General features: G+C 43.6%; 1 protein-coding gene across 1 annotated transcript in view; it reads right to left on the bottom strand.

The window, feature by feature from the left end:
- Nucleotides 1-6,416: 6,416 nt before the first annotated feature.
- The window catches only part of ARL8A (ADP ribosylation factor like GTPase 8A), a 55,112-nt gene continuing 43,538 nt past the window's right edge, over nt 6,417-17,990 (bottom strand). Inside the window, exons 5-7 of the mRNA XM_061631849.1 lie at nt 15,958-16,025; nt 9,103-9,173; nt 6,417-8,464 (exon numbers count right to left, since the gene is read on the bottom strand). Coding sequence (XP_061487833.1) covers nt 8,415-8,464; nt 9,103-9,173; nt 15,958-16,025 — 189 coding nt within the window. The 3' untranslated portion in view covers nt 6,417-8,414. The remainder of the gene's footprint in view (nt 8,465-9,102; nt 9,174-15,957; nt 16,026-17,990) is intronic.

The following is a 17,990-nucleotide window of genomic DNA, read 5'->3' as shown; positions in this document are numbered from 1 at the left end:
AATGGTGGCTGGCCTCGCTTTGGGTACTTAGGCCCCGTTCTGGGGAGACAACTATTAGAAACATGTTCAAGTGTTTAAGGTCTTCCCTGTCTGAAACACCTCTCTAGAAGTAGCTTTTCCCAGTTGTTTGCCTTGGTTTTTGGTGTGAGATGATACTCCACCAGTTGTGGCCATTTTAGATTGGCAGATCTTCACCTGTGGGGACTGCTGCTGTCTTTCCTGGCTGATGAGGAAGACCAGCGGGCCAAAGCTTCTATCTTCTTCCAGCTTACTTTGCCCTATAGTTCTTTGATCAACTGATTTGATCTGATCCAATCAAGCTGCTGCTTTCTGCCAACACTCATAAGTGGTTGTGAAGCTTCCTTTGCGTTTGTGGGTCCTTCTTATTTCTTTCCCAGTGTCTCAACTCTCCCCTTACTGGGCTGTGTATGATTAAGACTACCAGTGGAAAACTCTCTTTCGGGGAAGTTTACCTGCCCTTACATATCCTCTCAAGAAGCTCCAGGCTCCCTAGAACACAAGTTTAAAAGCATTACACTAAGAGGGAACAGATAGATGAACTGAGTTTCCATTGCCAAAACCCTTTGCCTTGGCAGCAGGCCACTCTCTGGGGAATACACGTGGAAATCCCAGTTCCAAACAATATAGGTTACAGGAAATCTCTGGGAGTTGCAAACACTATGAAAAGAGAATAGAATTTTGCTGTGTTATGTTTGGGCTGCCTTTCAGGATAGATGCCCTTCCAAGGCAGTTTATATTGCATAAAATACAATGCAAACATAAAAATATTTAGCATAAAATCAATCAAATCATCAGAGAGCAGATAAAACCTGTATTTTACCTCACCTGAAATACTTAAAAGTATTTCAGGTAGCACAGTCATAAAATGTTTTTAAACCAAGCTGGAATAGATGGGCTTTTTAAACCAGTTTAAAAGTAGGAGCCAATTCATACCTCAGTGGACAAAAAATTCAACAGGGGCTACAAGTGGAGAGACCCCCTTGAGGTCACCAATCTAACTGGCAGGTATATGGGGGCAGCCTCCAGAGCTGATCTAAATACACAAGCAGGCTCATATACAAATAAAAAATGCTGGTAATTCTGAAAATTCTGTATCTCTCAGCTCACACTGGGCTTTCTAGGTCTTCTACCTTAACTTGTTCCCAACATCCTTTAATCCCTTCTATGAACTGATGCACTCTCAAAGGGCTGCCCATTTCTTATATTCCAAGAATATCCTAGCACTTCTGGCCAGTTTACTGCACAATCCTCTCCTGGCTCATACCCAGAGGGGAAAAGAGGAAGAAAATTGTGCACATGGACGACAGAGAAGCCTGGCTGATCTCCCCCCCTTTTTTTACATTTATAGTGGATCTTTCTTCCGTCATGGAACTCGAGGCCGCACACATGTAGTTCTCAGGTAGTCTCCCATCCACAAACTAATCACATCCTGTCTTGCTTAAGTTTTAGCCAGTTGGTGGTCTCACGAGCCTTCAGACCACATCCTGGAACCATACCCTGATTTGCAGCTCATAGAGTATCACCACCCAAACCAAATCAAAGGGGTAAAATAATGATCTCCTAAGACATGCTCACCTCTCTCGAGGTTTCACTGGCCACAGCAAAATCTGCTTACTATCTTGAAGGGTGCAGTGTAGCACTCCTCTCCACCACCCCCGGCATTGACCTTAAAGTCAGTATACGATAAAATCTTTGGCTTAAGCAGGCTTCCTTTGGGTCAGTTTACATAGAAGGTGGGAGACCATCTATACTTAAGATAACCTTTATCTTTTGCTAACATAGGGTCCTGTCCTACTAACAGGATTGGAACTATTCCAACTAAGTGAAGCAAGCCAGAGCAATTGTGAGACAAATCCAGAGTGAGAGGCAGACACTGTCTTGATCCTAGCCCTGCCAGGGAGCGTGAGGGGTTTATGCACAGCCTATGTGGTGATGTGACCTGAATATCTAACAAGACAGGAGGGAATGGATGGGAGCTGCTATTCATTCCGTGCTTTCCCGGCTGGCTTACCCTGAGCAAGGGCCAAGCAAGAACAATGCTGGGTTTGTTGCGATGGGCCCTGGTTGATTGGAGAGCTGGGGGTGGGGACGGGAGAAGAGAAAAAAAGAGAAAGAAGAGACAGCAAGGCTGGCTGGAATCTTGCTGGGAAGAGGGGGCAGGAGAGGAGCGTGTCTAACATTTCAAAGAAGCTGGGGCCAGAAAGGGTCGCCTCCTTCACTCAAATGCTCAAGACACAGCATCAAGCACATTATACTGCTCTTTCCAATAAGAGCTATTGCGCAGACAGCTACTGATGCTGCTGCAGTAAAGGGGAGCCAGGGTGATCCCAAGTGGGCAAGGGCCAGATGGCAGAATTGGCATATGCTGCACAGCTATCAGCACTGTTATTAGGAAGGGACAAGGAAGGAAAGAATGGCAATAACAGGAATGTTTGGGGATGGTAGTTGTCTGCACACCAGTGTTAATGTGCACATGGGTTGCACAGATCCTACACAGCATCATGCACATCTGTCCACACATGAAGCACTTTCAGTTGAACTCTATAGCTCATTTTTCCCTTCCACATGAGTGTGTGGTGCTTGATGAGATGCATTTGCACTATGTGTTGTCTCCTTTCCTCAATACGTACTTTCCCATCCACCTCAAATTCCTGAGGTCCACTGAGGGCATGCATGCAGGTATTTGTTTATCTGTGTCCATTTTTAAATTTTTGATATACAAATTTTCCAATATACCAGACTTGCACAAAACAGATTTTTTAAAATGCATATGTGAAGCCCAGATCCACCAGCGGAAGTAGGATATGGTGATAGATGGCACCCAGCAATCAATCACCATACATGTAAAAAAAACCACCCACACAATGCACTTATAAGTCCACAGTTGGGTAACACAATTTTGTGTTGGATTTTTTTACTTATCACACTGTATGTGATCAGAAAAAATCTGAATTAAATGGGAAGAAGTGTGGGATGCCACTTGGATGAGGATAACATCATGTGGATGAGGTGAAAAACATGCACAGGTGGGATGCATCAAATCCAAAGTGGCTGCCGTTTCTCCCAACATGCAGTATTCATGAGGGCAAAGAGAAAGTAGTTGAATTATACTGGGAATTTTGTACGTTACAGGAGCTAGGTAGTGCACACTGAACCAAACAGGCTTTGAAGACCACCAGCCTAATCCCAAACTGCATTTTGGAAACAGAGTTTCCTTAGAACAAGTGTAAAGAACATTCAGCCCTCCATCTGCTGCTGAGTTACAACTCTCATCATCCAAGGCCATTGGCCATACTTGATGGGGCTGACAGGAATTGTAGTTCAGCAACATCTGGAGGGTCAAAGTTTCCCATATCTGCCTTGGAAGCTTATCAGAGATTCCTCAGTAAGATCACTAATGGCAGGAAAGCTCCTCCCTCAAAGCTATGATCCCCTTGCCTGTCACTACCAATCCTCCTCTGCAATCCAGAGCCACAGGTGAACATTGGGCTTGTTTTAAGGCATATAGGCTCAAGAGCTACAAGGAGATGGTGAGCCCTGGCCACTGCCCATATATATGGCCAAGAAGGTGTACCACAATCCTCTAGAGCAAGCAGAGCTTCTGTTGTGAATGCCAAGAGGTCCCTCAGCATATAAGCCAACGTGGAAACTATTTCTGAATGTAGAAAGCTTGAAAACCATTGAATAAAGCAAACAGACAAATACTCTATCAGACTTTACTTGTTGAAATTCCCAGGGACATTTGGCAGGTGACCACCAGAGACAGTGTTAGGTTACACTGATCTTTGGCCTGATCTACACTAGCAACTCTTATATTCCATTCTTAAGTTACCATGGGTCTGAAACTGAGCTAAAATAAAGGGTACACAGATTAAAGGTCAAAGTTTTGATCCTTGCTAGAACTATCATGTCTGATTGGTATATGAGAAAGAAGTTACTGAGATAATCAAAAATTCCAGAAGCATCACTATATTAGTCTGCAGCAACATGAACATATTTTTGGCAAAGTGCAACGCACCTTAGAGACGAAGACAATTGCACTGCCTTAACTCCCAGAAAAACAGCATCAATTCATTCGCTCAAGAGTTCTCTTGCTGCCTCTGCTAAACGATTTCTCCCCTTTTTGGATTTCAGGAGATTTCCATTATTTATGATAGTGGCTGGCAACTTTGCCACCTGCAATAAGCCTTAGAATGCTCAAAGCTCTCCAGAAGAAAAACATACATCTTTACCTCCTTCAGACTGAGGGAAAGTGTGGGTGCAGGGATGACAGAATGCACACAGGTACAACCACATATAATGTTATTGGCATACGTTTCCCCCCAGCAAACAGGACTGCCTGCTCCTTCGCTGCTAGGACAAGAGTGGGTGTGTCAAAGTGATATGCTTGCATTAGAAAATATAAGCAAGGAAAAAGCTGAGCAGACATTGCTGATGCACAAAAGTCAGAATTCATACTTCGTTATGAGTAGGTGGTACATCTGCCCTTCAAACTACAGTGGGACACTGCATTTAAGGACAGGCAGTTATGTCCACAAGCTCTTCCTGTTTTATCAAGCCTATCAATCTCCTAGATTTACTGTAGTTTGGATAGGTTTAACATCTGTCCAATACTGCAAGGAAACATAGCACTGGTGCTCCCAAAAGACAGCAAAATGTAAGATGTAAGCACTGTGAAAACCAGCTTCTTATATTCTTTTCAGGAATATAGAAGACATTTGTCACCTTCTTCTGTGCAAAATAGCCACACCGTTAAAGTTTGCAAAGGGGAAAATGCAGCAGCATTTACGAAGAGCTACTGCTACAGATATATGCACTTGCTAAAACAGACTGAGGGCCCAGCTAGTTCAGCATCCTGTTTCCAAGTGTCAAGTACAGATACACCCACAAAAAGTTACAAGGGAGGTTCTACTGCGCTGTTATGACAAAGCTGTCTACAGACCTATCCTTCAATTCATTTGTCTAACCCTGTTTTAAGCTAGTGGCCATCACCACAGCCTGTGGCAGTGAGTTCCACAACTCAACTAAGGCACTGTATGAAATACTAGTTCCTTTGGTCTCTTCTGATCCTACCTACTGCCAATCAATTTCATTGAGCAACCCCATGTTCTTAGTTTTTCTTGCAAAAGCAACCCAAAGCGACTTATGACAAAAAACACTAATAAACCAATAAACCTTAAAAACACAGCTGTACAAATAAAAGACAGGTCTTGCAAAACCTGCCACACCAGAAGAGGCCACTAGTACCTGAAACCCTTGAAATTAAGGGCCAAAAGCCCAAGTAAAAAGGGTTTGCCTGGGGCCTAAAAATAAGTAACAATGGCGCCAGATGTGCCTCCCTAGGGAGAGCATAACAAACACAGGGAGCCACCAGTGACAAGGCCCACTCTCATGCTGCAACCCTTTGGTGCACCTTCCGTAGAGAGGGCACATGGAGAAGGGTGTCAGATGAAGAATGCAGGTCTGGGTTGGTTCATGTGGGGAGAAGCAGTCCTTGAGGTACTGGGGTCCCAAGCTACGTAAGGCTTTGTAGGGCAAAACCAGCACTTTGAATTGAGCCCAGAAACTGACTCCTCATGGTGCCCTCCAGATGTCTGATGGATTAAAAGTCCCATTATTCCTGACAATTGGCCATGCTGGTTGGGATTGATGGGAGTTATAGTCAACAACTTTTGGAGGCCACCATGTTGGCCACTCTTGCTCATCATTCATAAATTTATAAAGCTCTGTCATGTGCCCCCTTAGTTCCTTCTTTAAAAAAAAAGAAACAAAGATGCCCCAAATGTATTAGCTTTTCTTCACAGGCAGCATAATCCAAGGCCTTGATAATTTTGGCTGTTTTCTGTACGTTTTCTGGTGCTGCGATACCCTTCTTAAGATGAGGTGACCAGAATTGTGCACAGTATTCTAAATGTGGCCACACCATAGATCTATCTAAAGGTTTTACAATAGTGACAGTTTTATTTCCAGTCCCTTGCCTAATAGTTTCCAATTGCGTTTGCCTTTTTCACTACTGTTACACACTGAGCTGACATTTTCTGTTAGGTGTCCACCATGACCTTAAGATGGGTAGTCCCAGCCAATTCAGATGCCACCAGCATGTGTACATGAGTGTATATGTAGGCAGGCAGGCAGTCTGCCAAATATGGAACCTGGCAGGTAAATACACCAAAATATACCTGAATTACATTTGCAGGCATCTAAAGATAAACTCTGATTTCCTTAGTTTGCTGCTCTTATTTTAGGTTTTACTTATGGAAAAAGAAAGCTGGTCAGCCAAGTTCATAGCAGACAGCAAGTTCAAACAGCGAGCGTGAGAAAGAAAATTAAACATTCGAGAGGAAATAAGGTCACAATGCAACCACCAACAACACAAAATTGTTAATTTATTGATATTAGGAGGCAAAAAATGTACTGTTACAAGATTCATATCCCAACAGAGAAGGTCAAATAATGAGCCAAAAATATATTTTAAAAAAGGAATAATGACACTTTACAATTCATTAAATTAAAAAAGTAAAATATCTCCTTGTGCAATTCTGTGAAGATGAGAACAGAGGAGGAAAAAAAAGATGCTGTTAGAAAGCCCCCCCTGAAGGGAGTAGCTCAGTGCAGGACAGGGACAGGCAAAGGCAGACAGGGCCCTGCAGTCTCACACATGCCCACATCTTAAATGGGACGGGGAAGACGTGGCTACCTGTGGCCTGCCATCAGCTGTCCTTAACAGGGATACAAGAGGGCTAGCACATGAAGCCTTAAAATTCCCCTAACCACACTCCTGGACCCTGTAGAGGCTGCTGTAAATCCCAGGGTGAACAGACACCAGCACAGGTTAACATCCCTGACCATGAATATCTCCCTCTTCCTACCAGAGCCTTTCGCTGGAAACTCAAGCACCCTATTGCTTAGCAGGGCGTGAAGCAAAAGCTTCTCTCACACAACCTTGTGTGCATATGAGAGCAAAACAGAATGAGAATGTCCTCCTAAGCATCTGTTTTATCCCAAGCCCAAAGCCTCACACCCTAACTGGGGGGGGGGAGGAGAGGCAGCATGCACTTAGCCCTGGGTGCCGGGAGGGGGACACATTCAAGCCTAGAAAGCCGAATAATAGCCCTTGCTCCTAGGGACTATGCTGTGGACTGCAGAAGCACCTCCCAACTCGACAGAGCACAATTCCTGCCCCTCATTTTCTCTGCTCTGAAATCCATGTCAATGGGATCTAGGATTTGAGGCAAGCATCCTAAAACCCATTTCTTGTCCAAAGGGTTTTGAAGGGAATTTAGGCATAAACTCTTCCTCCCACTGTCCCTCACAAGCTGAACAATCCACAAGGGTTTGGCATGAATGGGAGGCCTAAAAATAGGGTCACAATAAACCCGGACTACTCTAGGTCTGGTAGCTTGCTTTGGCAGCACACTACAACCCTAGGCCCAAATTCTGCCTTCACAGTCAAGGGATGCATGTCATGCTCTGCCTACTTCTGCTCAGGTGTTGACTGAGAGAAAGACACCAGTCCTAGAAGGAAGGTTAGCATACAAGGTGCGAAGAGTGACCACCCAGCATACACCAGACATAGGTTCATCAGGCAGGGCCCAGAGGGAGATGATACTGGGGGGATTTCAGGAGCAAGCTGAGTGGGAGTCAAAGCTCACTGTACAGAAAATTCAACATCCTGCCCAGTGGGAAACTTCAGAACTGGCCTTTGCTCCCCAAGACTCAGTGGACAGGCATCAACTCTCCACCAGTCTCCGACAAGAGGACTGAACAGGAACAATACTGCTCTATAAACTGTTTCCAGGGGCTCCCCCCCATGCCAGTGAGCAGCTTGGGGCAATGAAGAGAGAAGAAGTGACCACTAGATTCTGGCACAGAGGAAGAAGGAAGGTGCTGGAGAAGGAGGAAGTCTCTTGCGGGGAAGATACTGCCCAAAGCCCTGCTCCCCTTCAGCAAGATCCCAACTGCCCCGTGGCTGCTTGTCACATTTCCAATACTGAGTTTGGTACTTCTCCGCCCCATCCACTTGCCAATGGCCCCTTGACAGCTCACAGGCCCTGTTTAACAACAGTATAATTGCTTAAATTAAAAAATTAAAATATATATACATATATATATATATACTGTACACACACCGACGACAACAGAACAGTGCCAAAACCAGAGTAGGGAGCAGGGGGAGGAGGGGAAGGAGGCAGACAGTTTCTTTACAATAAAAACAGGAGTTCAATCTCAGCAGAAGAGGAGTGTGGGGTCCCCTAAAAATACCCATCTAGGGAGAGGGAGGTGGGCAAGAGGGTTGGAAAGAGCAGGAGATGGGAGGGGGACAGAAGAGAGAGGAGGCGCGTTTGGGCTTATACAATGGCATCTTCCCGATCCAAGACCTGGCCAAAGGGCTCTCAGCTTCGCCGGGACTTTGAGTGCTGAATAAGCCACTGTAAGGTGATGTCTGTCAAAGACAAGGGACAATTAATGACCATCAAGGACAGAATAAGTTATACCAAGCTGGTTAGCTAGGAGGCAAGGCAAGCACACAGCTGCTTCACAGGAGGCATTTCCAAAATTACTAGGCTGAGCTCATGATCCACTGCTGCAACCCTGCTGCCAGCACCCCAACACATTCTCCTGAATGGAAAGACCCTCACAGATAAGTGAACTATTTGTCTACCCATGGCCTCCACGGTGGGAAACCTGTGGCCCTCCAGATGTTGTTAAGACTCCAACTCCCACGAGCTTGAGCTAGCATGGCTAATGGGTAGGGACAACAGGAGCTGTAGCCCAGCAATATCTGGAGGGCCACAGGCTCCCGACCCTTGGTCTATGTAAACCTTTCTTGCCCCTCTACTTTATGTATGGAGGGGGCAGACTCCAAGGACATTCAGCACCTGTATAAAATCAGTTTTATAGCTCAAACGGTTGGCACCATTTGTGGTGCTCACATTATGGCAGAGCCACTGACTAAGTATAAGGTAGGGTCTCCTCATGGAAGGTCTAAGTGTTACTGCACATTCAACCCCCACCATTACCCTTCAAATTGTCCGGCAATCTGACCCTGCAACCTCCCCCCTCCTTCCCTTCCACACTTACCAATGTTGTCCTTTTCTTTGCAAGAGATTGAATAGCAACAGATCTCTCGGTCCTGGATGGCAGATAGGTTCCTGAGGAAAAACAGAACAACAAGAATGTTAGACTTCTTAGGGGAAAGCACTGCATACAGAGGAAGGTATACACAAGGAAATGGGCACAGCACGCCTCCCTCTCCCTGGCAGTTCCACAAATGTGGCATAAGAACAAGTTCATATCTTCCCACTTTTCTTGATGGGGGAAGTAAGATCATACCTCCTGCACCTCCTCATGCCCGCCTCATCTCAGAGCCCACTAGAACTGCATGAATAGTATCCCAGTTCTACACTGACTTGGGCCTGTGCAACTCCTACAACATCTACATCCCACTCCTACAACATCTACAAATGGATATTTGGTTGCCTGGAAGACGTTATCTCATTCTCCCACTGCACATATAGAGAAGATTGAGATGGCTCAAACAGATAGCTACACCAGATTAAAAAATGCAACAGAAAGGCCTTGCAAGCAACCTGACAGGAAAAGATCCAGACTCAGACATAATCTTGTCTCCCAAATAAGTGAACTGTGGAACCCCAGAAAGGCCTATGAGCTTCACTGTGCTATTAAAAAATAAATATATCTAATCCTGGCTGCTTGTCTCCCTGGATAAACAGGCTTCCACAAATCCACTTACCCTGACAAGTGCAGCACCCATCTGGTGAGTGAGACCAGTGGCCAACCTTCCTCCATTCTCTGAAGCTGCAAGCAATCTTTGCCACTTTCCCAGCTCAAACATTGGGAGGAAGTCTGAGGATTGTCTGGTAGGTGCATGGCCAAGGTGCCCTAAAAGTAGTGCTCTCTCGCTCTCCCCCCCCTTTATTTTCTTTCACTAAATAGCACTAAATGTGTGAAACATACCATACGGGTGCTCTAAACAATATTACTAAAAACAAATATATGATTCTACAAAAACAGTTTGGTTTACATACATACTATACTAAAATATATAATCTAAATAACATCCTATATAATTATAGCAGTGTGTGATCCATTCCTGTGCCAGTTACTTCCAGGTCCTTTTTATGTAGTATGCTACTGGATTCCATTCTTTTAAGCCAAGGATGGAGAACCTGTGGCCATCCAGATGTCACTGGACTAACAATTTCCATCAGCCCCACCCAGAAGGCCAATGGCTAGGAGTTATGAGAGGTTTAGATCAGCCTGAAATTCCCCACCCGTCATAAGGTTTCTTCATAAGCTCCTTTTCTTCAGATTACAGTAGGGCCCCGCTTTACAGCACTTCGCTTTACGGCGCTTCACTAATGCGGCAGTTTCAATTAGATGCAATTAGACTAAAGCCCCACTCATACGGCGCTTGTTCCGCTTTTATGGCGGTTTTCGGGCATTGCGCCATTCCAGTCAACGAGTTTCGCTTTTTGATGGTTTTCGCTTTTCGGCGGGGGTCCAGAACGTAACCCGCCATATGAGTGGGGCCCTACTGTAATTTATCTCACAATATCTTACAATCACAAAACATAGTGAGCAACAGACCAATTTAGGCTTCAATCCAACACACACTTAACTGGAGTAAGTCCCACTGAAGCCAATGGAACTTACTTCTGAGTAGACATGTACTGGACTGCAGCCTTAAGCAACAGAAAACAAACCCATATCAACAATCATAAAGAAAATGGTTTATGAGGCACTGAATCCTTCTGTGGTACATTACAATATCCTCAACAATATATGTGGAATATTTTTTTCACCAATATTTAACAAATAAACTCCAGTTTCCAATGAATAATTTATTTAGTTGTATTCCTTCCCTAACTCTCCCTATCTATGTTGGTTAGTTTAACCAATTAGGCTACCTCCCAAACCCTAAAAATCCGATTTTCTAATGCGGGTGTTTGTAATTTTTTTTCTGTTATAACATATTGTTGTCTGGGCAGCTGTTAACAATATGGCCATGAGTCTACTAATTATTCATATCCTGTTCTAGCTTTAATTTCATTACAGATGTCCAAAACTTCTCCTTGCTTTCTTAATGTTAACTTAAAAATCCTCAACTGTTGCCATAATTTCCTGACATATCCAGCTGTACTTGATTTGCAATTCAATTTTCACGTTGTAGTGTATACCGGATTCTAGCTAGGGTAAGGAGCTATAATACTGGTCTTAGGCATTGTTTACATGCTTTGTTGAAATAATAAAAGGGACATTAATGGGACAACTATCATCAACCAATTATTTCCATGCTGTCCAACCTTCCCACAAAATGTGGGGAAAAGTGCCTTCCTCACAAAATCCACATTCCCTTTCACCCGTCTTTATTATCCTTTAGCTCCTCCATGGAGTCCAGTGCCACTGTAATGCAATTTTCTTTATAATTAGTTGTCAAGGTAAAAGCTCTTTTCTATATAAAAAACCATTCTTCCTCTGTATATCTCTATCCCATTTTGTCATGTACTTGGGTTTCTCTTTACAGTGTTTCTTCAGCAATATCCAATATATTTTAGACAACCACCTGGTCTAATTTTCCCTGCAATAATATCTCAAATGTAGTTTTGGATGAACGGGGCACTGGCCACCTTCAGGAACCAACAGTACACACTCCCCAGGAAGGGTGTTTCTGCCTTACGGGACCCAACAACACACACTCCCTGCATAGACATTGCCAGGAAAGACACATGAAGGTACAAACATTGGGGTTTACATACAAGGGCAAGGGTAGCCAAAAACGATGGACCTCTGTGGACAAAATACCTCAACTTGCATCTTTTCCCTGGTGAAAAGGGGGTTATTACTGTAGGAAACAAGTTTTTAAAATGTTAACCCTAGAGGACAAATGGCATGGGAGAAGCTTAGCAGGCCGCCTAGTTCAGGCCTCACACATAAGTGAAGCGAGAATCTACTTTTTCCTCTTTCCCACCCCCCTTCCAGTTTTCCAAGCTGCCTGCTTTGAACCAAGCTTTGCTTCCTTGAGTTGCACCCTGCTTTTAGCAGGTGACAATGATAAAGGACTCCTGTAATGCCTGACCTCTATTCAATCACATCTTTCAGCCAGTAAGTACCATAAAATGGAGAGATGAAAAAATTCAGCCTGCCTCTGGCACCACCATGTGGTAAAGTGTAAGGCTCAACATTTTTGGGGTTTTTTAATTCCTGCCAAGTCCAGGGTTTCCTTAACTTTTTTCTCAACAGTGAAATGTGTATGAGCAAATCCTGAAGCACCCCTCATGTCAATCACAACAGAACATAAATGATAAATGGCACCTAAGAGACAGACATATAGTATGGCATGAGCTTTCATGGATTAACCGCCACCTTGTCAGATACATAAAGTCTTCCTTCCATTTACATGCACACATACACAGAGGAAAAAACAATGTAAACAGCAAGGCCCAGCAAGGCAAGGCATACCGTGCATCCATGACAATTCTATGTAAAATGCACGAAGTGGCAAAGTTAGCAGTCAGATCTGCTGTTGTGTCGTCAGAGAAAACATTCCTGACGGCTTATACATCTCAGGCGTGTGACGCATCTTCACACATAATTGCCAGGATACTATTCACTGGGAGATATGTCGTGGACTAACTTCCTAAATCAATGGCATCCCCCAAATAATGTACTATAGAGCCTGAGGGCAGGGCTGTGGAGTCGGTACGCCAAACCTTCGACTCCGACTCCTCTATTTTTCTACTGTCCGACTCCAACTCCACCCAAAATTGCTTCCAACTCCACAGCCCTGGAAAGGGCTGTAAATGTCTTTTAAAATTGGAAGCTCTCATAGGAGCATTTTTATCGCTGCCTGAATATGCGCTGATCTTGGCATCACACCATTTGTCTTCATCTGGGTCCTGTGTCATACACTGACACACAAAATGTTTTCCATCTTGAGTTATGGTGAAATGCTCAACTACAGCTGACTTCATGGGAAGCTTCTTTGACATTTTGAATTTATATTTTTAAAAATGTGTCAATCAAAATTTATTTTGAATCTGGAGTCGGAGTCGGTACATTTCTACCGACCCCGACTCCACCCAAAATTGCTTCCGACTCCACAGCCCTGCCTGAGGGCGAGGTCAGCACAACCAGATACCTCTACCATGAATGCCAATGCCAATGCCAAAACAATAGGGTGCCAAGCACATACAGCCACCAAGTTCTGCCACTTTATCCTCACCCACAATTATTTTAGATTGAGACTCCTTAACTTTTCAGTTCAACAGTAATACTGTGCGTACACACATAGGTCTGCATTATGCCACCACATTCATAGCTGTCTTAGAGTAAAGCTTCCTCGGCTTCTCTCCCTGGAGGTCTCACCCTGACAATGTCATCGGAGCATAAGATCATATCTTCCCCCTTCCACTATTTTATGTATTTATTATTTGTTTACTTGCAAATTTATAAACCACTTCTCAGCAAAAAGTTACTGAAGCAGTGTACAGTAACATAAATTGAAATATAAAGTATAAAATATTACACGAACAGTGAACTAAAGAAAATAAAGCCAGTTCTACAGTTATGCAATTATTTCTCCACAAATGGCTGCATCACACTTCAGGACAAGCTTCTCAAACAAAAATGTCTTCAATAGCTGCTTCAATATCAAAATGTGAGGCACTTGTCCGATTTCCGTTGGTAACAGGCAAGGTTTTAAATGCTAAACGCAAAACCTTGAACCTGGGAGCATACTGGCAGCCAGTTTAGCTTCCACAGCAGACATGTTATATGATGTTAACAGAGTGTCCCATTCAACAATCGAGCTGTTGTATTCTACACCAGTCGCAGCTTCCGGACTAAAACCAAGTGAAGTCCCACAAAGAACACACTGCAGTAACCCAATCTTGAGTTTACGGATGCCAGGACCAGAGTAGTCAAGCTATCTCTGTCCAGGATCAGCCATAGTTGTCTCACTAATGACAGCTGGTAAAAGGTACTCCAAGCCACTGAAACCACCAGTGCCTCAAGTGACAGAGATGGACTGAACAGCACCCATCCATTATGTAACTAGTCCTTCAAAAGGAATGCAACCCCATCCAGAACAGGTAACCAATTTATCTCCTGGACACAGGAACTATTCATCTACAGGGCCTCCATCTTGCCAGGATTTAAACCCATGTTTACTGGCCTTCATCCAACCAGTCCAAAGCCTGCACAGCCACTCTGATTCAGGTATTACAGAAAAACAGAGTTGTGTGTAATCACTTTACTCCAAATTTCCTAAAGACTGCTCCCAATTGCTTCATATGTTAAATAGCACTGGGGACAAAGTAGTGTTCTGTGGCACCCCATGGTACAAATGTCAGGTGGCCAAAGAGGACTCCCCCAATGCTACTGTCTGGACAGATCCTGCAGCATGGCCAGAACTACTGTAAAACAGTGCTCCAATCCCTTCAGCAAAGCCAGTCCCTGAAGACACCATGGTCAATGGTTTCAAAAGCTGCAGAGAGATCAAGCAGAAGCGACAAGATCACACTCCCCTTGTCTCTCTCCTGATAAAAAGTCATATATCAGGGAAATTTGTTCAGAAGGCAACTGTGATGAAATAATTCCCTTCCAGGATGAAGCAGGAAGAATCAAGCTCCTTACAAATTGAAGTTTCCCAGTAAAGAGGAGTGTTTGCTACCTCTTCTATAACTCTGCTGATTGCAACCACCAATGAAAAAAGCTGGTTACAGCATGGCATCGCCTGAGGCAAAGGGTTTAAGAAACATTCTATGGAAGATGTTGGAAATCTGCCATCACATTCTTAATGTGACAAGACATCACAGAGCAAAAGCTAGTTAACTAGTGGTAAAGGAATCTAAGTACTATCAGGCTATAAAGCAGGAAATTTAGAAAAAAGTATCAAATTTGGGAGCCTCTAGCAAGGCCACTGATAGACAGTGAGGGGCACAAAGGGTTCACAGTGCAGAGCGCTGCTCTGAGGTATTCCAAACAACACCTCTGCTGACTATGGATTGGATTTTCGGAGAAAAAAAGATACCAATATGAGAGAGCAGCTATACAGGTTTTCTGGAAATTTTGGAATACAAACTAAGGGGTGCGTAGGGCAAGCTTGTATTGGAAAGTGTTCAGGCTTGCTTTGGAAAAAATTCGGATGCCCTAGACAGTGAGCTAGTTTGGCATGTTTATTTTACTTGCATTTATGAAGCTAAGCGAAAAATTTTGTAATTTCCAAGCTTGCCTAATATTGTACTTGCGCTTGTAATTAGGTTTTATTATTATTGTTGAGATTTTTAATGTTTTAATGTATTTGTATGTTTTCATTTTTTTCGTCACCCAGAGTGGCTGGACAGCCAGCCAGATGGGCGACTAATAAATCTAATAAATAAATAAATAAATAAAATCCATTCATTGTTACTAATGAACCTGTGAAACAGAAAATTTCCCACCCCCATCACTTGGGATGGGGGCACGTGCAGACTTGAGCACTAGGCAACCAAACATACATGACCTCTGACTTTTCTTCAAAGATGCTGCTACCATCAAGATTTATGATCTTTTAACCATGGGAGACCAGGGTTTGAATCCCCACTCAGCTATGAAATTCACTAGGTGACTTTCGGCCAGTAATGTCTCTCAGCCTAACCTACCTCACAGGGTTGTTGTCAGGATAAAATGGGGAGGGGAGAACCATGTACACCATCTTGAGTTCCTTGGAGGAAAAGGTGGTATATACATGTGATTTTTTAAAAAAACCCAGTTCCAATTTCCAAGACTCTTAAGCTGACTTGTATATACAAAAACTAATTCATTGCTGCAATGTGAATACCTCAGTCAAGCTCAGCACTGGTCCCCTTTGAGATGTATAAGTCAACAGGAGGCAAATACTTGCAACTCTAAGTCATAACAGCAAATACTTACATCTTCTCAATGAGCTCCTTCTCATCCAAGGCACCAAGGAGATCTCGCTTGTTCCCAAGAACTAGGACCTGCAAAAGAGAAGAGGGTAGATCACTCAGCCCATTGCTCATAGGCAGCTTCATAGCTACCTCTGGATTAGCCAGGAGCGAATCAGTTATGAAAAATAAAACCTGTACAGCAATGTTTTCAATAGAACTGACACTCTTTGAATCCAAGAACTTCTTTATAATCCAGGGGAACTTCTGCTAAGCATGGAGTCAGAAAAGCCAGTTCCATATCTGGGCAGGAAGAGCTGGCTAGAGACATGGAGATGTAATAGAACTGCTTCAAATCACATACATAATTCCTGAACAGCAAGAAAACCTAGCTGAGAACACTGGTCATGTTCTTAGATTAGAGCAGCCTTGTAATCTGTGCTTTAACCCAAACAGAGAGGGCCATCAGTTATATAAACATGACAACATTTGTTTGTGGAGCTTAGCTGCAGCATACTTCAGATTGCAGAGATCACTGGCAGCAGACAGAGCTAGCGGAACAAGGGCATTTACCCATTTCATACTTTGAATCCATACAACAGTGACCACTCTCATTTGACACATCCTAGACTCGCTTACCTCAAACTCACATACGTAACACCCTCAAGGACTCTGAGTATTGAGAGTGCAGCAAGGAGTGGAGTGTCCTGATGGTACCTCAGATTTACATTCAAAGCCATATGGAGAACACACCAGCTCTTTTCAGTATTTTCTGCAATGCATAAGACTGAATCAAGGAAATTCACTGCTCTCTAGTCCTTCCTTTGTTCCGGAGTGACTGTGGAAAGAAAGCCGTACATCCTCTCCACTTCTAACAGAAGCCTGGTTAACCACCAGGAAAGGAAGACTTGACAGGGCAAGGTAAAGCTACCCAAAGCCTGTTTCTCCAATCAATTAAAATTAAGGATTCCTGTCACTTGGCCTGGTCTTTTGGATGTCTCTACATGCACAGAGCAAGCAGTAAAAATCTTTCTATGTCAGTAGAGAAGAGCAGAAGGGAGCAATGCTCTACTTTAGGAAACCTGGTAGATCAAAACATATCCAAAACAGTTGGTCTGTTCACAAGGAAGCAAGATGGGGAAAATAAATCATTACATGCTTGATCTGTTTTCTGAAGATGTAAATGGTAGAAACAAAAGTTCACAGCTATCCAGTAGAGGACAGACACAAATATTAAAAGTCACCGGCCTCTGAAATTGCCACATGGGTTATGATAAAACAATACAAAAAATAAGCAAAGTATAGTGCCATTTTAAACCCAAATGACTAATATGAAGGGTACAGGCATCCCCCGCTTTAACGTTCGCAATGGGACTGGAGAGTATACTTAAAGCGAAAATAAACGTTAAGTGAAGCAATTGTCTTCACTTGTAGTGCACGCAATCACCACTAGATGGTAGCGGCGTCATGCCAATAAAGTATACCTTATTGCGAAGCGCGCGAACGTTAAGCAGGGTATGGGGACGAATGGAGCATGTACGTTATAGCGAGGCAACGTTAAGCGGGGCAACGTTAAGCGGGGTATGCCTGTACTCCATGTAAAATAATTAAGCCAGTTTGTCTCTCCCCCCCCCCAACTCAACATGGTAGGGTGGGGGGTGCCAAATGTTTATAGAGGCCACCTGATCAATCTTTAAATGCTTTCCCAGGGGCATCCACTACCATCCTTCTAATCAACGACAAACAGTTGTCCAAATGTACAGGAATGTTATCCAAATGAATACCTCTGGCTTTCTACTGTAATTGTAAACCCCCTTTATGGGCCAGTTCAGGTCTCTACTGACTTGACTGATTAGCGCTTTGCATTTGAATGGTTAACTGTGGCCCAAGCATTCCTTGGTTTTCTAACTTTCAGGGCTATTATTATTAATCCGTTGAACTGCTATAGGTTTAGCACCGATGCAAAACTGCATTTGTTCTGAGCAAAATCATAATCCTACCAAAATAAAAGCTTTTTTAAAAATCAAGACAGCATAACGCAAGAGGCTCTCCCGCTGT

This window comes from Rhineura floridana, chromosome 6, assembly GCF_030035675.1.
Source record: "Rhineura floridana isolate rRhiFlo1 chromosome 6, rRhiFlo1.hap2, whole genome shotgun sequence".
Classification (NCBI taxonomy): Eukaryota; Metazoa; Chordata; class Lepidosauria; order Squamata; family Rhineuridae; genus Rhineura; species Rhineura floridana.
Note: the sequence above shows the minus strand (reverse complement) of the source record. Positions and strands in the feature narration are given on the sequence as shown.